Source organism: Chelonoidis abingdonii, chromosome 4, assembly GCF_003597395.2.
Source record: "Chelonoidis abingdonii isolate Lonesome George chromosome 4, CheloAbing_2.0, whole genome shotgun sequence".
Lineage (NCBI taxonomy): Eukaryota > Metazoa > Chordata > Testudines > Testudinidae > Chelonoidis > Chelonoidis abingdonii.
The window spans coordinates 112,112,312-112,139,141 of NC_133772.1; the positions used below are offsets into that span (position 1 = coordinate 112,112,312).

Here is a 26,830-nt window from a genome sequence, read left to right on the forward strand (position 1 = left end):
AGTGGTGGGCGGGGCCGCACGGATCCCACCCACTCCAGGCTGGAAACGGAAGAGGTACCTCAAGACAGGGCTTCTCTAGGCGATGGTGCGGTTTGTACTCTATGTTGCCGGTCGGACGCATGCGCTGCTTGGGAGGGCAGCCGGAGAGAGTCGGAGTGTTGCTGGAGGGAGAGTCGCTAGTAGCACCTGTGTCCAGGTGGGTGAGGGGCGGGGGAGCTGGATTCGTGGAGGCGCAGTGGAGCTGCGGGAGAAGGTGAGGAGGGAGCCTAATGGGGGATGGTGAGCGCAGGGGGGCACAAGAGAGAGCGGGGTGTGAGGGGCACACTTAAGGTGGGGACTCTGGGGGGATGACGTATGGGGGCTTGAGGTGGCGGCCTGATGGGGGCATAACCGGGTCAGTCAGGGGGGTGGCATTTAGGGTGTAGTGGAGAAGAGGGCCAAGGAGCGCAAAGAGGGGGCTGTGTGATCCGACATCGGGATGTCTAGCGAGCACCTAGTTTGGGGGTGTCCCGCAAGGGCGGTGGTGAGGCCCTGCTGTTGCCTGCAGGCTTAGCCGGGAACACGTGAGCCTTGAGAAATGGTGTTGATGATAATAACATCGCTTCCGTGCGCTGTGCTGAGATGATCCCACATCTTACTCGAAAACCTTCCCTTTTTAATGATATGCCTGTTACCGATAACAGTCCTGGAAACTGAAGTCCTCCCCATGTTCCTGGAGGGAGCACGGAGGAAAGGCATACTGGTGTGGCAGCTTCCACTGCCTAGCTTCTATCTTTAAATTGCTACCTTCCCTGTGCTTAGATTGCTCACAAGATCATCAGTTCAATTTATACCAATTATGATGGGGGGGGGGGGCGTTGTGAAATAGACTCCTGCTCGCTAGGCTTGGACCTACCTATTTATTCCATATGTGCCACTGAGTAACTGCTGGATGGTAACAGCTTTCACTGGCTAAGTGATCTGAGCCAGACTAAAAGCAGTGAATTAAATTTATGAGATTTAGTATCCTATTAAAACTCAAGCATTGCATAGCTCCTAGTGCTTTAAAAAACAAAAAATGGTGTAGGGGGAAATGGGCAAATGTTATTGCTCTCCCTATCCCACTTCCAAATTTTTCCCATTTCAGTGGTACTGTGATCGAGCCCATGGGTGGTATATTCCTGTTTTCCCCTTTCCTAATCTCTAAAAGGGATAAACCCTCCGATGTGACTCAGTCTCTGGTTAAATTGTTCTGTGGTTAGTGTGTCTTATGAGTACATATAAACTGATTACAGAGAAACGCCCCATCTGTCTTAGGGAGGGATAAGTGATCAAGAAAGATGGGGGCAATGATTCCATCTCTCGCATACACTGAGTTGGGCCACTAACGTGCAGTTACTGCAGAATCCTGGGGTCCATATTTATTTTTAGTGAGTGATAGCTCTAGATAAAATTAGAGATTAAATGTCAGATCATATTATTTACTGTAAATGTTACTTTCTCAAACTGTATCTGATGGATTCTCACATCACAGGTGAAATTATGTATTTCCCCATGAGTAATAAAAATTCTTCATTAAAAACTTAACTAATGATTCTGTTAATGATGCACAGGGTGGCGTAGAATCTGGCTTGGTCTTCCACAGTTGCATTGGCTCTGTAAATGCTAACAGGTCAGCAGATATGATTAAACATGCAGATAGCAGAAATAGAGGTGGAGGGAAAGTATCTTAAAGATATACTCTTTCACTAAGCATTAGTCTGTCTATCTTAGTTTTACCTAGTGTTAATTGTCATCATATCTCAGCACTATTATCTAGTTAACCTGTGTAACTCACTGCCACAAGATGTCAAGGCCAAGAACTTACAATATCTGAACTTCTTAGAAATTCTGCTGTGGATTAGAAAACTAACCACAGTTATTAGACAGAATGAAAATTTGTAGTGGATATGAATATTTATGCCTCAAGGCATAAGTCAACTACTAGCTATCATGAGCTCAAAATAAATTTGTTATGAGTAGGTTTATTCCCGTACATGGTTTATTGCATCATGTTGCATTGTCCTCTTTTGGAGACTAGATACTGGACTTCATGGACCACTGGTCTGACCCCTTATAGAAATTCCTCTGTTCCCATTTTGCAGTTCACTTTTCATACCAGAACTATTCTCTAAAGCAACCATACTAGAGCAAAAACATTGCTTTTAAAAACATATTTCCTACCTGTGTAACTAACAACATCTAAGAGTAATAAAATGTAAATAATTTCTAAAATTAATTTTTAGTGTGTTTATGCAAATTAATGTCTGATTCTTTTTATTTCTTGTTCATTAGCACAAATCAGTTGTCTGTACTGCAAACACTGCAAAGGAATGTTTGGATCCAAACATGCTGTGTGGTTTTTTTGTGTTTTATCATCTTAAATCATGAAAACATTTTATGAAAAAGCATTAGGCTTAATAAATAAAGCCTTAATAAATCTGACCAGTCAAATATTGGTCAGATTATCAAAACATGAATATATTAGAACGGTTTAAAAACAAAGTAATTTTTTTATAGTATCGAGTAGGCTTAGCCTTAGATACTTGTGCATGATTCAATTAAGTAACTTGTTTTTTGTAGTTATTTTTATATAGAAAAATGTGAAACAATTAAATAAAATTGTAAAAAAAGGACACATTAATATTACCTTTTAAAACAATATTACATTAGCATTTAAATGTGAATGTTATTCAAGACTGAGCAGTTAAAGAACAGATGTGAAATTAAACAGAAATGAAATATTTAGCAACTATAAAAAAAAAAGAGCATTTAAAATGCACTTATGCTAGACAGGCAGCGGCCCAATTCGTCAAGCAGCTTAATGGCTGTACATCTATTCTTTGTGTTGAAGGAGGAGGCTCCCTTCTACCATTCCCTTTTGAATTAATTTCTGTATGGTTTGTCTAATCAGTTTACATTGTAGGCACTTTGGGGGCAGAGACCGTGTTTTTTTAATTTGTTTAATGTACTTTATAAACAGCCATGTACACTGATAGCCTGGTGAACAAATATATAGGTATGTACAGCGTTTGTTTAGAAGATTACAACTGATCGAGATGTTGAATTTTCAGTTAGTTCTCCTCCCCCCACCCCAGTAGTATTAGCATGTAGTTAAATGTCTTACTAACAGATGAGACCATGATGCAATCAAAAAGTAGGCCACCACCTACATTAGGGCATTCTTGCTCAAATATTTGACAGTATTTGCCCATGGTCAAATAGGCATTCCGGTGGTGCTATTTAACCAGTCATATGATCAGCTTGCCAACACTAGTCCTCTCCACTTTCTCTTACAAAAGTCTGACTTATCTTGTCTCTAAGTGAAGAAATAGCTCTTCATTTTCAGAAGTTTGAGTTACGCCTGTCCCACTCTAAAAGGGCAAATTGAAGGATGTGGGAAGTACTATTTTCATAGTATAAATTTCAGACTTCAAGCTTTCATGTTCTGAAAGGGGGTGGGAAAAAAAGGCACTTCTGAAGCCGTGTCTATGCCAGGAGTACTTTACTGGTATAGATATACGAGTATACTGTACTGGTAAAATGCTTCTGGTGTGGACTCAGCTTATTCCAGCAAAACTGTGTTTTGCACAAATAGCTATGTCTACAATAGGGACTTTTGCTGGCATATCTATGTTGGTCAGGGATTGTACCCCTGTCCAACATAGCTGTGCTGGCAGAAGTCTTCAGTCTAGACATGGCCTAAGCAACCTTAACTCCCCTTAACACAGTGATTTGGTTTGGATAGAATAATCTTCGGTTTTTAATCAGTTCTCTCTATTTGGGGAAATGGGAATGGAGCTACATCTTTAGTCTTCTATCTGCACTTCATTCTCTGAAGATGCATGCACATTCTGAAGATGCTTCCACTTCCTAAAGGTCTCCAGTTAGCTCACTGACAATATTCTTTGTAAGAAAATTAAAATATACATGAGTATTCCACTTTACACAAAGGACCATTGATTTAATAAATATATATAACTTAACTGGGTCACCATACTGTTGAGCTTCACAGTAATCAAGTAGAGCCAGCCATTGCCTTTCCACAGTTCAATACAAGAAATTACATTTGTTTACTAATTCACGTGTCACACGTAAGGAATTAGTAGCTTATTTAAGAGTCTTTACAGAGTTGGGAATATTTATGCAGAGAGTCTTCTCCAGATGAATCTATCATATAGTGTGCTAAATAAACTCCAGTATGAAACAATTTTAGTTCAGGTTTCAGAGAGAGATGCCGTGTTAGTCTGGATCAGCAAAAACAACAAGGAGTCCTTGTGACATCTTGGAGACTAAGGCCCTGGTCTACACTACAAGTGTAGGTTGAATTTAGCAGCTTTAGGTCAATTTAACCCTGCACTTGTCCACACGACCAAGCCTGTTTTGTTGACTTAAAGGACTCTTAAAATCAATTTTTGTACTTCTCCCCGGCGAAGGGTTTAGTGCTAAAATCGACCTCGCTGGGTCGAAGTTGGGGTAGTGTGGATGCGATTCAACAATATTGGCCTCTGGGAGCTCTCAAAGTGGTCCATTGTGACCATCCTGGACAACACTCAGCTCAGATGCACTGGCCAGGTAGACAGGAAAAGCCTTGGGAACTTTTGAATTTTTCCTGTTTGGCCAGTGTGGTGAGCTGATCAGCACAGGTGACCGTGCAGTCCCAGAATCGCAAAAGAGCTCCAGCATGGACCAAACAGGAGGTACTAGATCTGATTGCTGTATGAGGAGAATAATCTGCGCAGGCAGAACTCCGTTCCAAAAGACGAAATGCCAATATATTTGCCAAAATCTCCAAGGGTATGATGGACAGAGGCTACAACAGGGATGCACAGCAGTGCCGCGTGAAAATTAAGGAGCTCAGGCAAGCCTATCAAAACACAAAGGAAGCAAATGGTCGCTCTGGGTTAGAGCCCCATACATGCTGCTTGTATGATGAGCTGCATGCAATTTTAGGGAGGGCTCCTACTACTTCCCCACCACTGTCTATGGACACCTGCAAGGGGGGGGAGTCTCATGCGACAGGGATGAGGATTTTGTGGATGAGGAAGAGGAGGAGGAGGTGGTTGAGGATAGCACACAGCAGGCAAGTGGAGAATCCCTTCTCCCTGGCAGCCAGGAACTGTTCATCATCCTGGAGCCAATACCCTCCCAACCCTCTCAAGGCGGGCTCCTGGACCATGAAGCCAGAGAAGGCACCTCTGGTGAGTGTACTTTTGTAAATACAATACAAGGTTTAAAAGCAAGCGTGTTTAATGATTTGCCTTGAAAACTTGGGATGTACTTGAGATGCATTCATGGTCAGTATAGCTGCTGGAAAAGTCTGTTAACGTGTCTGAGGACGGAGTAGAAATCCTTCAGGGACATCTCCATGAAGCTCTCCTGGAGGTACTCTAAAAGCCTTTGCAGAAGGTTTATGGGGAGGGCAGCCTTATTCCATCCTCCATGGTAGGACACTTTACCATGCCAAGTCAGTAGCAAGTAGTCTGGAATCATTGCAGAACAAAGCATTGCAGCGAATGGGCCCAGGTTTTTGTGGCATTCAAGCAACATTCATTCTTTATCTCTGTGTTAGCCTCAGGAAAGTGATATCATTCATAGTCACCTGGTTGAAATATGGGAAATTTATGTAAAGGGACATTCAGAGGTGCCTGTTCCTGCTGGGCTGTTTGCCTTTGTCTGAAAAGAAATCCCTGCTGTTAGCCACGCAGTAGTGGGAGGCCCATTCATGCTGAAGTGTTCATGTTTGGCTGACAGGGATCTTCCCTGATACCGCAGCTCATCCTTTTAAATGGCCAGTCCAATGGGCTTTGCTTGGTATGGAAAGGAGGGCGTTGCTGTTTGAAACCATTCCCACATGTTATGAAGTTGAAGGAGCCAAAACCCTTTGCCTTTCCATGGCTGCCTGCAAGCCAAAGTCTGTTGCCCAGCAGAGCATCTGTGATGTCTCACACCAAACCAGCAGGCACTCAATATAAGAGGCTGTTACAGAGTCCCCGGGCGATGCTCTGGAACTGCTCCCCACAAAGCCAGTCAGGACTTTGGGGAGCCTCCTCTCCCTTGTAGCAGACTGTCTTTAGGGCAAGAAGCTTACACGGCTTCAGCTTCCTTGGTCTGACCTTGGAGCATTCAGCACATGCCCCTCTGTGCGCTTTCCACAGTAAGTTCCCCCAGGCAGGGTCCTGGGGAAGCTACCAGGTCATGCACCCCCACTTCACAGTCAGACATGACTTTTAGCCAGCCAGTAAAACAAAGGTTTATTAGATGACAGGAACACAGTCTAAAACAGAGCTTGTAGGTACAGAGAATGGGACCCCTCAGCCGGGTCCATTCTGGGGCCCAGCGAGCCAGACAACCCCATCTGCTCTTACTTCCCGTCTCCAGCCAGCTTCAAACTGAAACCCCATCCAGCCCCTTCTTCTCTGCTGAGTTCCTTTCACAGGCCAGGAGGTCACTGACCTTTTTGTTGTCCCACAGCTTTAGTATCCCCTTGCAGGGGGGAAGGGCCTGGGCCATTAGTTGCCAGGAGACAGCGTGTCAGCCAGAAACTGAGGCACCCGCACAGTAGTCAGAGGAAACATTAAGAACAGTCCCACTTCGTCACAGAACCAAAATGTGATCTTGTACCAAAAGCACATGTCCTATGTAATGTGAATTGCTTGATTCAGGGTGAAAGTCTTCCCTTTGTTCTCTAAAATGTATCTTTAAATACTACCCTCCCCTTTTTTCCTCCCGCAGCTGCAAAGGTTTCTACGCTCCCCTATCATCTCCATCTCAGAGGTTAGTGCAGATTAGAAGGTGAAAAAAATGCACTTGTGATGACGTGCTCAGAGCTGAAGCAGTCCTTCCGCACTGAAAGAGCTCAGCAGAATCCATGAAGGCAAACAATGGCAGAGTCCAGGAAAGCATTAAATGAACACGATGAGAGGAGGGAGGAGCACGATGAGAGGAGGCAGGATGCAATGCTGAGGCTAATGAGGGAGCAAACTGACATGCTTAGGCATCTGGTGGAGCTGCGGGAAAGGCAGCAGGAGCACAGACCACCACTGCAGCCCCTGTATAACTGCCTGCACTCCTCCCCAAGTTCCATATGCTCCTTACCCAGATGTCCAAGAACGTGGGGGGAGAGGAGGGAGGCTATGGGCACTCAGCCACTCCACCTCAGAAGATTGCCCAAGCAACAGAAGGCTGGCATTCAATAAGTTTTGGATTGTAGTGTGGCCTTGTCCTTCCCTGATCCAGTACCCCACCCAGTGCTTCCCTCCTCACCTACCTCTCCGGGGCTACCTTGTGAGTTTTCTCCCCATTTGTGTGATGAATTAATAAAGAATGCATGATTTTGAATCAATGACTTTATTGCCTCTGCAAGCGGTGATCAAAGTGGGGAAGACGGTTGGCTTACAGGGAAGTAGAGTCAACTAAGGGGGTGGGTTTTCATCGAGGAGAAGAAAAAAAACAAAACTGTCACACCATAGCCTGGCCAGTCATGAAACTGGTTTTCAAAGTTTCTGATGCTCAGGGTGCCCTGCTGTGCTCTAACTGCCCTGGTGTCAGACTGTGCGTAATCAGCGGCCAGTCAATTTGCCTCAACCTCCCCCTCTGCCATAAACGTCTCCGCCTTATTCTCAAAAGACATTGTGGATTACACAGCAAGTAGCAATAATAATGGGGATATAGGTTTCGCTGAGGTCTAACCTAATCAGTGAACTGCACCATTGAGCTTTTAAATGTCCAAATGGACATTCTGCCACCATTCTGCACCTGCTCAGCCTGTAGTTGTCCGTGGTGCCTGTGTATGACTTCATGAGCCATGGCATTAAGGGGTAGGCTGAGTCCCCAAGGATAACTGTAGGCATTTCAGCATCCCCAATGGTAATTGTCTGGTCTGGGAAGTAAGTTCCTTCCTGCAGCTGTTCAAATAGACCAGAGTTCCTGAAGGTGCGAGCATCATGTACCTTTCCCAGCCATGCCACGTTGATGTCAGTGAAATGTCCCTTGTGATCCACCAGTGCTTGCAGCACCATTGAAAAGTACCCCTTGCGGTTTACATACTGGCTGCCAAGGTGGTCTGGTCCCAAGATCGGGATATGCGTTCTGTCTGTCGCCCCAGTGCAGTTAGGGAACCCCATTGCAGCAAAGCCATCCACTATGACCTGCACATTTCCCAGAGTCGCTACCCTTGATAGCAGCAGCTCAGTGATTGCGTTGGCCACTTGGATCACAGCAGCCCCCACAGTAGATTTGCCCACTCAAAACTGATTCCTGACTGACCGGTAGCTGTCTGGCGTTGCAAGCTTCTAGAGGGCTATCGCCACTCGCTTCTCAACTGTGAGGGCTGCTTTCATCTTGGTATTCTTGCACTTCAGGACAGGGGAAAGCAAGTCACAAAGTTCCATGAAAGTGCCCTTAAGCATGCGAAAGTTTCGCAGCCACTGGGAATCATCCCAGACTTGCAACACCATGTGGTCCTACCAGTCTGTGCTTGCTTCCCGGGCCCAGAATTGGTGTTCCACAGCAGGAACCTGCCCAATTACCACCACAATGTTCAAATTGCCAGCGTCCGTGCTTTGAGAGAAGTCTGTGTCCATATCCTCATGACTATCATGATTGTGCTGTCGTTGCCTCCTTGCTCTGCTTTTGCAGCTTCTGCACATTCTGCAGGATAACGCATGAGGTGTTTACAGTGCTCACAACAGCGGCAGTGACGGAGAGCTGAGCGGACTCCATGCTTGCCGTGGTATGGCGTGAGGAGGAGAGCAGAGTTGCAGCAGAAGTGGTGGAGGACGACAGTTAGCACCACACACATTTACCAAGGAATAATACGTGTACCCGGGAGCACATGACAGACAACATGGAGAAATTCACTATTGAGACGATCACCAGAGCAGAGTTGCAACGGAAGCAGTGTATGACGACAGTTAGCAGTCTCACTGCACCGTCTGCTGACAGCAGCACCCAGGACACAAGAGCGGCAGTGTCGGTGAGCTGAGTGGGCTGCATGGTTGCTGTGGTATGGCATCTGCACGGAAAAAAGGCGTGAAACGATTGTCTGACGTTGCTTTCACGGAGGAAGGGGAGAATGACAACATGTACCCAAAGCCACCCGCAACAATGTTTTTGTCCCATCAGGCACTGGGAGCTTAAACCAGAATTCCAATGGGTGGCAGAGACTGTGGGATAGCTACCCACAGTGCACTGCTCTGTAAGTTGATGCTAGCCATGGTAGTGAGGACGCACTCCGCCAACTTAATGTACTTAGTGTTGACATATGCAATCGACTTCTATAAAATCAACCTCATTTCGTAGTGTAGACATACCCTAAGAAATTTGGGCATAAGCTTTCATGGGCTATAACCCACTACATCAGATGCAAGGAGTGAAAAACAGTAGGCAGGTATAAATACAGCAAATGAAAAGATGGGAGTTGCCTTACTGAGTGGGGGGGTCAGTGCTAACGAGGCCAGTTCAATCAGGGTGGATGTGGCCTATTACTCACATCTTCTTGTCAACAGTTAGGATCAGACTGAGCCAGAAGGGTACCCAGAAGTCACCTACTACAGGACAGGCCCAACAAAGAAAGTAACAGAACGCCACTAGCCATCACCTACAGCCCCCAACTAAAACATCTCCAGCGCATCATCAAGGATCTACAAGTTATCCTGGAGGGCGATCCTTCACTCACAGACCTTGAGAGACAGGCCAGTCCTTGCTTACAGACAGCCCCCCAGTCTGCAGCAAATACTCACTAGCAGCTACACACCACACAGAAGCACTAACCCAGGAACCAATCCCTGCAACAAACCCCTTGCCACTCTGTCCGCCAATCATTCACCAGGCAGCATCCAAGGACTACCACATCAGTCACACCATCAGGGGCTCGTTCAACCTGCCATCCATGCTAATTCATTGGCCAAACTTGACAGTCTACACACAGGAATAAATGGACACAAATCAACATCCAGAACTGTAACATTCAGAACCCAGTAGGCGAGCACTCAGTCTCGCCTGGACACTCAATAACAAACTGTAAATTGGCCATCTTCAACCAAAAACCTCCAGAAACCAGCTTTCACGGAAACTGCGAACTGGATGTGATGTTGCAAACTTGATCAGATTAGTCTAAAGAAGACTGGTGGTGGGTCACTACAAAAATTTAATTTTCCCTCTGGATACAAACCTTCTTGTCAACAGAATTGTTGGATGGGTTTGGGGAAAAATAGTGTGTGATTAGAGTGGACTGCAAGGGTGTGACTCTGCAACTTAGCATTCTTTACATTGCTGAAAATAACAATTGAGTCATGTAAACTTTATGATCCCATATTCTTGCCTTACTGCCTCGCACCCTGCTGCTGAGGAGCAACTGCAGGAAAATCCTGCAGGCCCAGCGCATGCTCATATAGATCAGGGGTCTCAACGTCCCGGCCCACGGGCATCAGTCGGCCTAAACCTCCCCACTGGTCCCGCAGGAGAGACACTAGCAGAAACAACCCCGCTGCCGGACCTCATATCTGCTAGTGCTGCTCCCTGCGCTCTCCATTGCGAGTAGAGGACAAATACCATCACACTAGCACCAAGGCGAAGTGCAGCATCACTTTTTCCCCACCATGAGCAATATAACAAGTCAAAATACCACAACAACTATCTGATGCACCACCTTGCTGCATCCTAAGTTTTTCAACGCTCAGTCACTAGCCAAACAAAAAACTGACAGTAACTGAAGCATTGCCAGTGTCTGGCAAACATTAAAAACTCTGGCAGCAAAGAATTATTAAAGCGGATGACAGTATTATTTCTAAAAACCAAAAAAAAAACAAATATAATGTTCTTTCTAACCATCTTCATACACTATTGGCCTGATATTGAGGTCTGCACGACCAAAGGTGAATTGGTGAGACCCCTGTTGGAATGAAATCTTTGGAACTTAAACTGTTTTTCCAACAAGTCACTACTGAAAATGCATGAACTCAGAAGTTTCAGGCTCAACAACTTGGCCAAATTAGGTGACTTTCACGAAGGATGTAAAAGCATTTCTGACACGGCAACTCCCTCCAGTTGTCAAGTTTGTGCTCCCAAAGCATAGGCGAGACTAGGATTCTTGTGAAATAGTTGTAAAGAATTTTTATTCAAAACAAAAATCATATTTCCTAACCTCATTCTGGGAAATGCGGAAGAACTTAGCTGTGAGCTCTGTTTAAAAAATAATAAATAAATAAAAAAACTATCTTAACCTTAGATCATTGACACCCAGTCATGTTGAAAAATTCAACTCAAGCAGCTGGTTTAAGCTATGCAATTCTTGAAAACTATGTCTCTAATGTAAAGGTCAGGCATACTCTTTACCTACAGTCTTTATTTATTCGAACAGCCTATAATAATGTTTACGCAATATTTGAAGTTTGTGCATTTAGCAGTCTATGGTAATCAAGTTAGAGAGAGGTTACGGAAATTAAGCTCTGCTATTATTTGACAGGTCCATCTGTACAACCTGAATTTTTTATAAAAGCCGGCAAAATCCTAGAGCTGCAGTTAGAAGACCACAATTGTTATAAATTAAAGCAGGGCTATGTCAGAGACAAAGATTCAATATAGACTCTAAGACGGAAAGGACCAGTGCCGAACGATCCAGAGTACGCTCCATCGCTCTGCCCTCATAGGTTCAGGAACCAATACTGTCTAAGACATACCCTGATGACAAGTATCAACCTACTCCTAAATATTCCAGAAAGATTCCCAACCTCCCTAGGCTTATTCCAAGTATAATCGTGTTTGAAGGGCACCCTGAACACACTATATTTGCCTTATGATGTCCACCCAAAGTCTCTCTCTCTGTCAGGTTAAGCCCACTGGCTTTCTCTGTTATTCCTTCAGGAGTCTAGTGAAACAAGGTTTCTCCCTCCCCGTATAGACACCCTGTTAGAAACTGAAAATCTATCATTCCCATGCAGCTCTCTCTTCCACACTAAGGACAAAACCCAATTCTTCAGCGTTTCCTCAGATACGTCATGTTCTCAAGACCTTTAATCATTCTTGTTGCTCTTCTCTGGACCCTCTCCAATTTCTCCACATCTTTCTTGAAATGCGGTGCCCAGAACTGGACACAATACTCCAGTTGAGGCCTAATCAGCGCAGAGTAGAGCGGAAGAATGATGTCTCGTGTCTTGTTTACAACACACCTGTTAATGCATCCCAGATAAGCTTCTCTTATTGCAAAGCTTATTCTGCATTAGTGGAATTAGCTTCCTCAGCTTCAGAGGGACTTGGGTTGGGGTTTTTTTTGGTTTTTCTTCCAGATTTCTTCCTCCCCATTCTCCCACCCTAATGGAAAAAGTGTTGACAACTCTGTCTCCAGCACTGTAAAAGCATGGAGAGAAAGTACCCATCTAGAGAGCCCCAGAGCGCTATTAACCAACCTGGGCAATGTGATGGACATGTAGCGATTGACGCGTCAGTTCAGCATGGCAGCAGCTGAATCTGACAAAGAATCTGTATTCTCAGGTTTAGAAAATGATAATTTTCCTCCTGTTGTCTCCTTTAAACTTCACAGTTTCCTTAACAAATGTATCTTTTTACAGTTCCAGAAAACTCTTATGTGGAAGGGTGGGAGAACTTGTGTATAGGGCAAGTTTGAAAATCCTGTGACTACACCTCTACCCTGATATAACGCTATCCTCAGGAGCCAAAAAATCTTACTGCATTATTGGTGAAACTGCATTATATCGAACTTGCTTTCATCTGCCAGAGTGCGCAGCCCCACCTCCCACCCCCAGAGCACTGCTTTACTGCCTTATATTCAAATTGATGTTATATTGGTCACGTTATATCGGGGTAGAAGTGTACTAAAATCTTCAACCAAGATTTAATACTCTTCTAAAGCTCATTTTGTCAATCTGCGTGGTATTGAGGTTTGCTTGAGTCTCTACTTCTAATGGGCATATTTTTCATTTTAGCGACTGTCTAGGAAAAGGGGCTCCTACTTGGTCATTGCATGACCTATTGAGTTACATGTGATCAGAATCAAACAGCCTGTTACCTGAGAGAGTAATTTTTGTAAGGTTGACTAAAATGGCGCATCCAAGTAGAGTTTTAATACACACCAAAGCTATGCAATAATCTTTCCATTTCATTAGAAAAAAGAATTATATTTGTGAAAGGTGAGTGACTGATGGAGATATGAGGCCATGGCTACAAAACAGCCACAGCAAACTGACAGTGCAAGATTCTGCAACACTGTCACAGTTTAGTATGCTTTAATAGATTGAATAGGCATGAAGACAGTACAATCCTTGGCCTCTCTGATACTACAACAAGGGTGCCAGTTATGAGGAAAGGTCCACATTAAAAAAAATTCCATCTCTGAAAATTACTAACTAAAATCAGAGGCCACCGAGCAGCTATCAGACAATGAATGAAGCCCATGTTAGTTGAAGTCCAAAATCAAATTGGCAGCATTGTGCATAATCTGATTGAACAGTGTGGAATCAGGAAATGGGTGGGAGCTTAGAAAGCTTGCTGCATATAAAACAACTAATAACGGGACTTTGCATCTACCAGATGGAAGGTCAGAGTTCTGTGGAGCTGACCAGCTCAGAGATTATGCTGAATGCATTGTGTTGGAACACAGAGGATGGGCCCTGTCAGTACTCACTGACCACAAGCAATTCCTTCCCAGGACTCTCCCCTGTGGTCATAATGAAAAATGTACTGGTCAAACAGGTGTGTGGGGGGAATAATAATATATTGGAAAATATATTTTCCTTTCAGAAGGACACTTCACAAATACCTCTTTTAAAGGGTGACATTCATCTAACTTGTTGCTTCACTCATAGAATTGTAGTATCAGTAGAAGATCTATTAGAGTGAGTCTGTCCCTGGCCAGAGGCAGGCTAACATCACGAAGATAGATCAAATGTAAGTTTCTTAAGCCTCGTATACCTTTGTTAAATCTCTCTATTTTAAAGGGCTCTGTAAACGGGTTGGGACTCACCACCCGGTGCCTCCTGCTGGTAACTCCGGGAATTAGCTCACTTCCAGTGGAGCGTCCCCCTCCTGGTAGTGTCCCGTCCGTTGTTCTGCCCTCTGTTGGTGTCTCTGGACCCACATTGCTCCCTGCTCAGCGGCATCCTTTGAGGCCACTGCCCTCTGGCAGTGCCCCTTAGTCCATCTGCACCCCCTTTCGGGGATCGATCGTCAGCAGTCCTCCACTCCAGCCTTCATGTGCAACCACTCACCCTCAGAGTCTAATCCCTATTGGCAGGGATCTGGCGTGGTCTATAATGGCCACTCCCTACGGCCAATGGCTGGATGTACTGCGAGGAGAAGGTGGGGGGGGACCCAGGCCCGCCCTCTACTCTGGGTCCCGGCCCAGGGACCCTCTGGCATCAGCCTCACTGTCGTCCTCCTTTTCCTCCTCAGTCTGTTTCCCTGGGCCGCCTCCCCTACGGCCCCGTGCACCCGCTAGGCCCTTCCCCTCAGGGCCTGCAGGCTGGCAGCTAGGGGCTAGAGCCTTCTAGCCTCCCTGAGCCTAAACTGCGCTGTCCACGGTACTAGTCTCCCCCTTGGAGACTAACCTTCTCCCTTCAGAGGCCTGGGACAGACTGACTGCCCCTGCTCTAGGCAGCCTTTATATACCTCTGAGCCTGGCCCTGATTGGCTCCCCATAAGCCCTTTTCTAATTGGCTCCTGGGCTGCGCAGGCTCCCTGGGTTGCCCCAGCCCAGTCTCACAGAGAGTGGGGCAGTCCAGCCCACTACAGGCTCCTGCAAAGATAAAAGACATATTTAGAAAAAATACTATTAGTACCTCAGATTATTTAAATGAAAGAATTTTAGAAATCTAGCATACTTTCTGCATTGATGCTTTGCTACTTTACTACTCCTAGGGGAATTCTATGCCAAAAAATTTAAAAAGCTGTGCAAAAATTTTAAAATTCTGCAAACTGAATATTTTATTTGTCAAAATAACACAATATAAAAAACCGCCAGTTTGAAAAATTTTGGTAATGTATTTCAGAATACCTGTCGGCAAGTATATCTACAGACGACAGAGTCAGGAAGTGTTTTTTGACAAATAGATTCCTTACTAGGCATATTAATACAGAACTTAGAGTAATAATTAATTTAACCTACAATACAGAACTGTATTTCTCGTACCCCTCGGAAGCAGTGCAAAGGCTTGTGGTAGTTACTTCTAGTGGTGGAACTGTGGGAAAGAGAAGTAATTGCTGGGAAGGAGCCTGGGAGTGCACGTGGAGGGTTGTTGAGTGTGGGTGGGAGAAGTACGGAACAGGGCTTTTTTGTGGGGGGGAAGGGATTGTGAGGGAGTTGGGGAGCCTCCCTCATGCAGACACTGGTTCACCCCTAGCCTCTCCCATTCAGCCAGGCACATCTGCCACTGTCCCCATGTGTTCCTACACTCCCACGTCCCCAGATGGCCCTGCACCACCACTCCCATTCAGCCCCTTGCTCAATTCTGTCCCCCAACTAGCTCCTGTGCCTCTGCCCCAGTCTTCCCCCCTCTAGTCTTTCTGAACCCCAATCTGTGTGACCTCCCCAGCACCCCGTGTGCCCTGTTCTATCCATCCCCCCCATATATGGCCCTGCAAGCAGCGCACTGTGAGGAAGACCACCTCTCCCCCTCCTTCTCCATGGCTGGCTGAGCCAGCTGCCCTCTCTTCTGGCACCACAATGGCCCCTGGTGGGTGAAAAGTATACCTGCAGTGCCTTCCTGGCAGTATGTATTTCTGCGGGGTGGGGGAGGAGTCTGCGGGGGATGTGAATTCTCTGTGTGTGTGCAGGGGTGCAGAATTCCCCCAGGAGTATTTTACTCAGCTTAGACAGTGAAACTAGAATAGTCAGTTTCACTTGCTAGATCTCAAGTATTTAAGAAGGGTTTTGGATTCCAATAGTATAAACAAATGTTAAAATGTAATTCAAAATTAATAAAATATGAAACCATCTATGCTTATATTGGTTTTTGTCAAAGCTTTTTCTGTTCTAATAAATCTATATTTTTGTGTCCAAATTAAGATGATTCGGTGTCAAATGTTAAACAATTGCTAAATAAAAAGTAAATTTCAGGGCTTAAGTTGTAACAACTGAATGAACTTATTAATTGATTAGTTTCTCTGCCACGTCATTCTGTCAGTCTGTGAGCCCATTGTAAACCACTTTTGAAACATGTACAACTTAAAATAAGGTGTGGGAGAAACCATGTTTCTAACTCTCTCATCAAAGCAGGACCAAAATTTCTTCAACCTTCCATCTGAGCAAAAAATTCCTGAAAATGCAGTGGGGAAAAATGAATGGGAAGCCTCCAAGGAGAAACCACAATCCAAGTTTAGACTCTCCTGACTCTCTTGTGAGATCTGACAAATTCACAGGCCAGGCTGGCGTGGTTGCAAGCAAATGTGGTTAAACTTCACTGTAGATCTCCAAGGAGAGAGTGAGGCTCTGTTAAGATGTGCAATGAAAGAGATGTCTGGAGTAGGCATTTATAGGGAAGTCAGTTTTGATCTCCACGACGTGCTCACTTTAGCTTGACAAAATACTCCCCCCCTCCCCCATTCTTGCAGATCTGGACAAAGCTCTGATCAGGTAGAGGTTAGGCTAACTTCTCCTACTGATGCCTTCAGGGTGAGAGGTGGAAAATGAAATACTGGCTCTCTTGGTATGCTAACAAACTTCTCAGGGCATGGTGCAAGCAAAACTTTACCAGTTTTTATAATATACCTAAGTTATGAAATTTTATAATGTAGTAGAGTGTGGGAGAGAATTTAAGAATAAACAAGGAAGACAGTCCATTGAGTCATAGATCTTCATGTCCAAATCTCTCTATATAAAATAAAGAGGGAGTCATGTTAAAGTAAAATGGAATACTTACTTCAGCAAACAAAAGCAATGATTATAGGTTAATGATCATGAAATGCATTCCTGCCTCATGATATGTTGGGTCAGTCAGCTGTGTTGGAATGATCCTTTGAATACAGAGATCGTTGCCAAAAATAAGGGGGTTTATTGATTTGTTGTCCTACAGAATTCTTGGTGCAATGGCTATGAGACAGATTTTTTTTTTTAAATCACAGGTTAGACCATCAGCATTTTGTCTTTTTCTCCTCTGTTTCAGACCAGGCAAGCAGCTTAGGAGAACTACTAGGACAGCACCATCCTCCTACATAGAAACACATACTAGCTGTGCAGATCAGCTGTGGTGATTTTAAAGTGAAAATGTAGGGTACTATAATTCTGCTAAAAACAAGATGAAATTAATTCTGTTAAACTCAGTGCAATTTATCTGTGAAGTTTTTACAAGTCTTGTAAAAGTCACTCACCCATGCATACACAAAGCCTTTCTGGACAAGGGGTGTTGACTGCTGCATAATTTAAGCTTTTTTTAAAATGTGCTTTCCAAATGTGAATCGGCTGAGATGAATAGAATAATTTAGGAGAAAGGAGAGTGATACAAAGTGAGGTTTTGGTAGGAGATGAAAGACCAGCGAACACAGTGTCAAGGGGAAAAATGAGTGATGGAAGGTGGAGAGAAGAAATGGACAATGTAGGAAAATATATATTATGAGAAAGGAATCCAGGAAAGTAAAGAAGAGCAAGATAGCATGTAGAAGCATCAACCAAAGTGGAACTGCTTTATGTTAGGTTTTGTACAAACATATAGTAAATAACAGGCCATGCACCAAAGCTCTTGCCCTTTAAAGCTATGCCTATGCTGCTAGCTAGGAGATCGATTTCCCCTGTGCACACATACTTAGCCTAGCTCAAGTATAAATAGTAGTGTAGCCACTGTAGCACTGGTAATGGCAGCAAGGCTGAGCCATGCTGAGTACAAACTTGCCTGAAATTGTTGGGTATGTGCTTGGCATGACTCAGCCATGCCTCTGCTGCTGCTACCATTGCTACCACAGCTCCATTGCTATTTATACTTGTGCTAGGTTGATGAGAGGTAGCGTAATTATATGTACGTGAGCAGGGGAATTACACTTGCTGTAGATGTAGCCTGAGGCTTCAAATTCTACAGCCCATCTGTATTCTGTATATCTAAGTATTTATGGACCCCTGTCATAAACAGATGGTTAAGGGTTAATGTCTCTTTTACCTATAAAGGGTTAAAAAGCTCAGTAAACCTGGCTGATACCTGACCAGAGGACCAATAGGGGGACAAGATACTTTCAAATCTTGGTGGAGGGAAGTCTTTGTTGTGCTTTTTGTTTGTTAGGTTGTTTGCTCTTGGGCTAAGAGGGACCAGATGTACACCCAGGCTCTCCAAATCTTTCTGAATCAGTCTTTCATGTTTCAAAATTGTAAGTAATAGCCAGGCGAGCGGATTAGTCTTATTTTTGTTTTCTCAACTTGTAAATGTTTCTTTTTGCTGGAAGGATTTTTACCTCTGTTTGCTGTAACTCTGAACCGAGGCTAGAGGGGTTTCCTGATTTTACAGAGATAATTTTGCCTTTTCTTTCTTTAATTAAAAGCTTTCTTTTTAAGAACCTGATTGATTTTTCCTTGTTTTAAGATCCAGGGATGGGTCTGAACTCACCAGGGATTGGTGGGGGAGAGGAGGAGGGATGGTTAATTCCTCCATGTTTTAAGATCCAAGGAGTTTGGTCTGTGTGAAGCCCTCAAGGCAACCCAGGGAGGGGAAAGTCTGAGAGGAAAGGAGGGAGGATGGTTAATTTCTCCTTGTTTTAAGACCCAAGGGGTTTGTCTGGTTCCCCAGGGAAGGTTTTGGGGGAACAGAAAGTGTGCCAGACACTAAATTCTGGCTGGTGGCAGTGTACCAGATCTAAGCTAGTAATTAAGCTTAGAAGTGTTCATGCAGGTCCCCACTTTTTGTACTCTAAAGTTCAAAGTGGGGAAAAAAACCTTGACAACCCCCTAGTACCATAATCTTTGAGCACCTCACAATGTGAAGTAGGAAGGTAATATTCATATTTTACAGATGAGAAACAGTTTCTCTGCCTCTAAGTGGTTTGCCCAAAGTAATACTGGTCACTGGCAGCATACCAGGGAATTGAAGTGGAGCCTCTTGAGTCCCAGGCTAGCATCCTAACTATAGGATCATTCTTCCTCTACCATTTGCTGTTCATCAAAGCACTTAATTGTGTGGTAAAGTGCTTTGTTAAATACAGATGGACTTTAGCTCATGTTTAAATGCTTTGCTGCATTGGCATCTAAAAGACCCACCATTAAAAGTAGATGAGACAAATAAGTGGGAGGTAGGGTGGATGTCTTAGGACAGGTTTAGCTGAGGGCACAATTTTAAGCCAATTAGTATCAGTGTGGTAAGTGATTTCTTTTTTTTTATTAAATCAAAGTGGTTGATGATGATACAAATATGTCATTTTTTAAAATTGCCAGGGGTGTAACTTTAGGAAGGGAGAGGCGGCACAGGGGTTTTTCTCCCACAGTAATAGACTTTCAGCTTGTCAACACACAAATTTGCACCAGTTTAACCAAAGGTGTGGTGTTGAAAGGGTGCAACTTTGTGTGTAGAACAGGTGTTTCTCCTTGGGCTAGTAGGCGTTAGGTACACTTCAGGTGCTAGGTTTTTGTATAATATGTGGTTTCAGTAAATTTTAAAATTACCGCACTTGTTAGTGACCACCTACTGTGTTAGAAATAACTGAGACTGTTTCACGCACTTGCTGTAAGAATAGGAAACAGGATTAGAGTTCCTATGTCTCAACTAATATATAATTTCAACTTCTAGATAGAATGTTTGTGCAGCATTCATCTGAATGGTTTTTTAAAATCATAACTTTAAGTGTGGTTTTCTTTCAAAGTTGTCTGGACACTTGTAGTTATTATTCTCTTATTATATCCTCAAGTCTAGGGTTGCTCCCAGCTTGTGTTAGCATAAATAGGAATGCTAAAACTGAATGGCTTCTAAATGGATTTGCTGTTCAGCAGTAAATAGATTCTGAATTACAGCTTTGTCTCTAACAGTGTCCTCAAATGTCACAAGAAGGGAAGAATGCTTTTATAGGAGTAAAATCTACTCGGATTGCATTATAACTGGCAGCATTTAGCAACGATGTCTGCAGACATTGGCACTAGGCTCACTTGTTCTGATAAAGCTTTTCTAACATTTTTTCTTACACTGTTAGTTGTGATAATTCCACTTTTTCCACCCATACTTCTCAGGGAAGCAGTTCATCGCAGCTTCAGTCTTGGACTGTTCAGCCATCTTTTGAAGTGATTCCAGCTCAGCCAGAGCTAGTGTTTCTTCATCCAGCCATCTCCCCTCCCATTAACCCTCACCTTCTTGGTGAAAAGAGAGTGACTCTACTAATTACCTGCCCATCCTGAATTCCTACGCAAAGACGACAACACATCCCAGCAAAAGAGATCGTGTCTGGGATCTGGAGGAAAGAGGGAGAACCAGTGGACAGAAATGGCTTTGCACAGATACTGCTATGTCCAATAAGACTAGTTTATTGCCCTCTAGTGCTTGCCCTCAAGTATCACCTGACTCTAAGCCTGGTCAGGACTCTACTCAGCAGAGTTTTCCAGCTTTGATGGCAGATGGAAAAATGTCAACTACTGATGGCTTTCAGTATATTTCTACTGCCAAACAGAAGGCCCCAGGTTTGATTCCTTTTTCCCCTACTGGACTCCTCCACATATCAGACTGCAAATCTCCTGAGATGGAGAATCCAGTACAGCATATGGTGCAATTAGCAACCTGCAGCCCAGCTTTGGCTGCAGAAGAACTTTATACTACTCCTGAGCTATTGTTGCAGCAGCAGCGCAAGCGCAAGCGCTTTCAGAATACCTTTGTTGTGCTGCACAGGTCTGGATTGCTGGAGATCACCTTGAAAACGAAGGAGCTGATTCATCAGAACCAGGTAACCCAGACTGAACTGGACCAACTGAAGCAGCAAACACAATTGTTCATGCAGGCAATAAAGAGCAATGCTCCTCAGGCCTGGGCAGAGCTAGAGGCATCCCTAACAGGGTCAGATAAAGCTAACAGCAGCCTTGAGGCTTCTCCTACATATCCCAGCATGTAGCGCAAAAGATATATAGCTGGTCAAGGCAGCAGAGAATCCTGTGGCACCTTATAGACTAACAGACATTTTGGAGCATGAGCTTTCGTGGGTGAAAACCCACTTCATCAGATGTATTCACCCACGAAAGCTCATGCTCCAAAATGTCTGTTAGTCTATAAGGTGCCACAGGATTCTCTGCTGCTTTTACAGATCCAGACTAACACAGCTACCCCTCTGATACATAGCTGGTCAAGTGATTAGAGTGCCTCTCTTCCCGTGTCTCAAGCTTTTACAAGAGCGTTTTCTAAGTTTGAGACTATTTTTAAAACTCATTCGCAAAGCAGCATGCCATTAATAAATTGTCCCAAATGCCAGTTGTGAGACTGGCACAATGGGAGGCATAGGCAGGAATTAGTACTGCTTCATGTGACCTGTAATTGAGTAACCGTGCTCTTCTTTGGGCCATGAAGGTGTGAAAGTGCTATGATGTGATGTGTTCCCATCCTTATGATGGAGAACATTGCAAATGGCTCTTTCCTGGCAAGCACCTTTTTTCACCCCCTATCTCCAGGCAGCCAGTTCACAGAATGGGACAAAAGACCTGCTCTAGTGTAGCTGCTTATCAATTGATAGGGAAAGAGGAAACTTGATGGGTAACATAGTATCTCCGGCTTTGTGTTAATACTCTAAAGACACAAGGTGGCCTTGCTTTTGGATAATCATCACATTGAACAAATGGAGATCTGCTTGCATTAAAGCTGCACTCCATATGTGGAACTGTTTGAGCAAAGAGGGGGCGGGGAAGTGAGGAATGTGATAGTTCTAGGCAGGCCCTGTCAGCTTGCCCATTTTAATTTCTTTGAAGTTGAGAGCTGGGTGAAAATTTGACCCTAGATCTGCACTAGAAGTGTCTATTCCAAAGCAGGGTTATTTGTATGGTCTGTTAACAGCTAACAGCTGTTCTAAGCAAGGTGGCTTTGGATTTCCCAAGTATGCAATGAGTTAAACACTGACTATTACTTTAAAAAAAAAAAAAAAGCTAAGTGATATTTTTTAAATGCATTACAATAAAGATTTGTAGACTCCAAGGCCAGAAGGGACCATTGTGATCAACTAGTATGACTTCCTGTATATCATAGGCTATAGAACTTCCCAAAAATACGTTCCTTGCTAGGCAGCTAGCAAGACCAGCTATGCACCCGTTGGTCTTTATCCAGTTTAGGAGAGACTCTTTTCTGGATGTAAAATCAGCTTGCTGTGTTTAAAGAAGGGGGAAAAAATGGTTGTACAGGTCCTAGAGTGAAGCAAGCCTTGTTTTTCTTTTTAGGAGAAACATCTGAGTGTATCACTAGAAAAGACTCTGGTCACCTTGGTGATATCTTTCCAAGAATATGACGAACACTTTTTAATGTTCTCTTCAGTATGAGTATTATCATTTGCAACTTGATTGTCTTGAAACATGCACTTACACACTGATGCTGGTAGACCTTAGTGTTAGCTGTTCCTGACAATCTTATTTCGAAAGCTGTTCTACAGACACGTTCATATTGTTTGAATTTGACTTGTCACTCTCCTTTTTATTCCCTTCAACTTGAGCCATGTCTTTCAAATACTCCTCTGTATAAGGAGATTTAAAATATGGTCATCTAAGAATGAAGTGAACAGTCTCTCCCATTCTAAATTATGTGATCGGAGTCTCATCCCTTTGGTTTGACAGTGTTTTTCAAACAAAACTTGCATTTCATGTGATCAAGTATTGCCTGGACATTCTTACATTCCTGTATGTATTTCAGTTTCTCAAAAAGAAACCTAAAAGCATTCCAGTTAGAAAGCTTGAGCTGGCCTTTTGTCTTTAAATTCAGTGATGTGACCCTTTCATCCTTCTGATGGTCTCAGATGAACATTGTAGGAGGTCCTAAAGAATTCACCTACAGCATTATTGTAACAAATGCCTTAGGAAACTTTAGAGGTAGGAGAAGAGTCTTCCCTTTTCAGCACCTTACTTAGCTCACTGAAAAGGAGTTGCATATGTGCCTCAAGGAGAGATGGAACGTGAAAGTCAGACTTGGACTGACCTCTGGAGCTAGAGAGAGATTTCCCCCAAAACCCAACTGAATAGTAGCTGATTAAGCACCATTCCAGCTGTGGGTAGAGCACCACCAAGGAAAGCAGGGGGACGGGGGCAGTGGATGGGAATTTGGCCAAAATCTTATGTGGGTTTCCTGTGTTGCCTCATATCTGAAGTTAGCTTGCTACTGTTAACGTATAGCATAGTGACACCAAATTCAAACAAGAGGCTGCATATGGCAGGATGGCATCACACATTCTGGCCCAAACACTGAGACACTTGAGCCTGCTAGAGAATCATAACAAAGTTACTGTAGTGGAGCTTCCAGCCCCCTTATTGAAAGGGAGTAAAGGTTGTTCCCTTGATCTGAGTGATACAGGTGTTTGTGTTTGGGATTGCGGAGAGGGAAATAGACATGTGAGCCACCTAATCCTATCCTCAGAAGTCCCTTCTCTTTCCTTGGAAGCTCTGCTTCTCCCATCTGAGGCTGTGGAGAATCTTAATAAATAGGGTCTGAATTTAGGAATGACTGTTCTAGAACATGAAGTGATGGATCTAGAATTAATTGTGGACATTTTAGAGATGAAGAGGAATGAAGGGGGGGATGACAGAAATTCAGTCCCAGATGATTGAAGGGAAGAGAGGGAGGCTCCCACTTGCTCCACTCTGGTGGAGCAGACAGGGCAGAAAATTACCCTAACAGGATATAGTGTACTTCCTGATGTAGGAAAACCCTGGACAGTGTAAATCTGCTGTAGCTCACACAACATCACAGGCTCTCTCACGAGGGGTAGGCTAAGAGTGGTATACTCAGAGCTGGTGGATCTTTCTAACTAGTGTAGTTTTATATAAAATATATGTGAACATAGTAGAACTGTGAACAGAAGTTCAGCAACTGCTAAGAAATCATACTGCTTGTCAGAATCCCAACTTCTTATTCAGTAAGTTCTGAATTAGAAAAATCTTCTTCAAAGCTACTGAATAAATCTGGGGTCACCTAGGACCCATGTCCCCAGATAACTTAGCAGTTAAGGTCATTAAAGAAGTATGCTGGAGGGCACTGATTGTAGATATACAAAAAGCTGTCAAACCCCAGTTTACTCATACGTCTCTTAGCTGCTTTTGTTGCTGGAAGCTTTACTGAAGCTTTATATAGCAAAAGCTTTCCTACCCTAGTTGTAAGTTTAGTAAAATAAAAGGGCATGGAACTATGGTGAGAGAATTCATTGGTTTTTAGTAGACTTGGTCTGAAGCTGAAGCCAGTTCTAGACTGAATCCAGAAACAGCCTAGCAAGATTGTCCAAAAACATCAGCCTCTTCAATGAAACAATTCTGTAAGCATTGACCCTGCAGGTTTTGGAGGTTTTTTGATCTATGAATCAACTAGAACAGTGTTTTCCAAACTTGTTCCGCCGCTTGTGTAGGGAAGGCCCCAGATGGGCCGGGCCAGTTTGTTTACCTGCCTCGTCCGCAGATCCAGCCGATCACAGCTCCCGCTGGCTGCGGTTCACTGCGAACCGCGGCCAGTGGGATCCACGATTGGCTGGACCTGTGGACGTGGCAGAAAAACAAATCGGCCCAAACCACAGCCAAACCGCAGCCGTGGGAGCCACGATCGGCCAGACCTGCAGACGCGACAGGTAAACAAACCGGCCCGGGCCCGCCAGGGGCTTTCCCTACACAAGCGGTGGAACAAGTTTGGGAAACACTGAACTAGAATTTGCTTTGACAACCTAGACTTAAACCAGAGGTCCTGAGCTCTGAAAGGTCATTTAAATAGTTTCTGCAGCTTAAGCTGTTGCTGCTGCCACCAACTGGCTGAAGTGACAAGGAAAGTGGAAGGTTGATGGGTCAAGCAGACTTCTGCTTTCATGTAAAAGTTTTAATAATTTTATACATATTCAGGTATCAGAGGGGTAGCCGTGTTAGTCTGGATCTGTAAAAAGCAAGAGTCCTGTGGCACCTTATAGACTAACAGACGTATTGGAGCATTAGCTTTCGTGGGTGAATACCCATTTGTCAGACGCAGGACTCCTTGTTGCTTTACGCATCTTAAATTTTCAATTGCTTTAATGAAGTTCTTTTAAAACTTTGATAACTCTGGTTGAGTGTAAATATTTTCTTACCTTCAAGTACATTGCAAAATCTGAATACTGTAGTATGAGAACTTGATTACAAAATGTGATTTTTTTTCTGTAAAACTTTCTAGAGACAGACTGTGAAATATGAATGAAATAAAATATGTGCCTGAAAAATTGTGGGTTGCTATAATACTGTTAAATTATGGAGTTCTTTACCACAAAATACTCTATGCAAACACACTCCTGGGGGAATTCTGTGCCACTGCACACACACAGAATTCATGCCTCCTGCAGATGTTTTTTTCCCCCTGCAGAAAATACAGTCTGCCAAAAAGGCGCTGCAGTTACACCTTTCGCCGAACAGGGGCTGCTTTGGAACCAGAAGAGAGGGCAGCTGGCTCAGTCAACCCTGGAGAGGGAGGGTCAGAGGCTGTCTTCTTCACAGCACCCTGCCCGCAGGGCCACGTGAGGAGATATGGGGGAATGGAGAGAGCAGGGAACACTGGGCTGCTGGGGGGTGATATAGGGTGGGGTTAAAAAAGGCTAGTGGGGGGGATAACAGACTAGGGTGGGCACAGGAGCTAGTGTGGTAACAGCATTGCGTCAGGGACTGAATGGGAATGGGTGTGTAGAGCCACATGAGGGTAGAGGGTGCAGGGACACATAGGGATGGGGGAAGAGGTGGCTGGGGAGGGGAGGGAGTTGAAGTGACACATGGGGCTTGTGGCAGATGTGTCTGACTGAAATGGGAGAGGCTAGGGGTCAGCTAGAGTCTTCATGGGGGAGGCTCCTCAACTTCCTACCAATCCTCCCCTCCCCTCTACTTTTCTTCCTCGAAGTTCACTCCCAGCAATTACTGCCCTCTCCCTCAGCTCCTCCGTTACGCCTGACTCAGCCAAGCCTTTGCAGTGCTTTTGAGGGGTGCAGGAAATACAGTTCTGTATTGTAGTTTAAATGAATTATTACTCAAAGTTCTGTATTAATATACCTAGTAAGAAATCTATTTGTCCAAAAAAGATTCAGGAATTTTTTTTGTCTGTATTGATACAGACATATTTGCTGACAGGTATTTTGAAATAAATTACCAAAATAATTGAAACTGGCATGATTATATTGTGTTATTTTGACAATCTGCAGAATTTTAAAATATTATATGTAGAATTTTTAATTCCTTGGTGCAGAATTCCTCCAGGAGTAACGAACAGCACTACAGTGACATGCAGCTGTTTCTGGAGCAGTGGGTACCAACAAGTGGCATGTAATAGCATGTCCCTACAAAAAGTACCATAGGGTCTTTAATGTTAATCCAAGCCTATTATATCTCCACTAAAGGGGCAAACGGTTTGGAAAAGAAGAGGTAAAATTAGATTTCTCAAAACATTCAAAATATGTTGTTATAAAAATCCTGCACTGGCGTAGAGAGAGGCTAGATAATCAAACAAATCATTTCTATCTCGAACTTCCATAATTATGTGAAAACTGCAAGAAGCATGCTGTCTGTGTAGGGGTAGACACCTACACTGATTGCTAATCTTGTCAGCCAAATGTGCAAAAGTTGAAATTGCAAACTGCTAATGTGTGTTATCTGCTCTCAAAGAGGAAGCAATACTTTTTTCAGGAGCCAAGAATTGCAGTCTCTCCCCAAGAAGGATGTTCTTGAATCATA

At 43.9% G+C, this 26,830-nt stretch overlaps 1 protein-coding gene across 1 annotated transcript; it reads left to right on the forward strand.

Annotated features, from left to right (window-relative positions):
* The first annotated feature begins 18 nt into the window (after window positions 1-18).
* CIPC (CLOCK interacting pacemaker) lies at window positions 19-25,338 on the forward strand. The gene is given in 4 exon segments (XM_032801927.2): window positions 19-253; window positions 20,168-20,297; window positions 20,300-21,061; window positions 21,270-25,338. Coding segments are annotated over 3 exon segments (1,038 nt in total). The 5' UTR covers window positions 19-82; the 3' UTR covers window positions 21,037-21,061; window positions 21,270-25,338.
* Window positions 25,339-26,830: the final 1,492 nt, after the last annotated feature.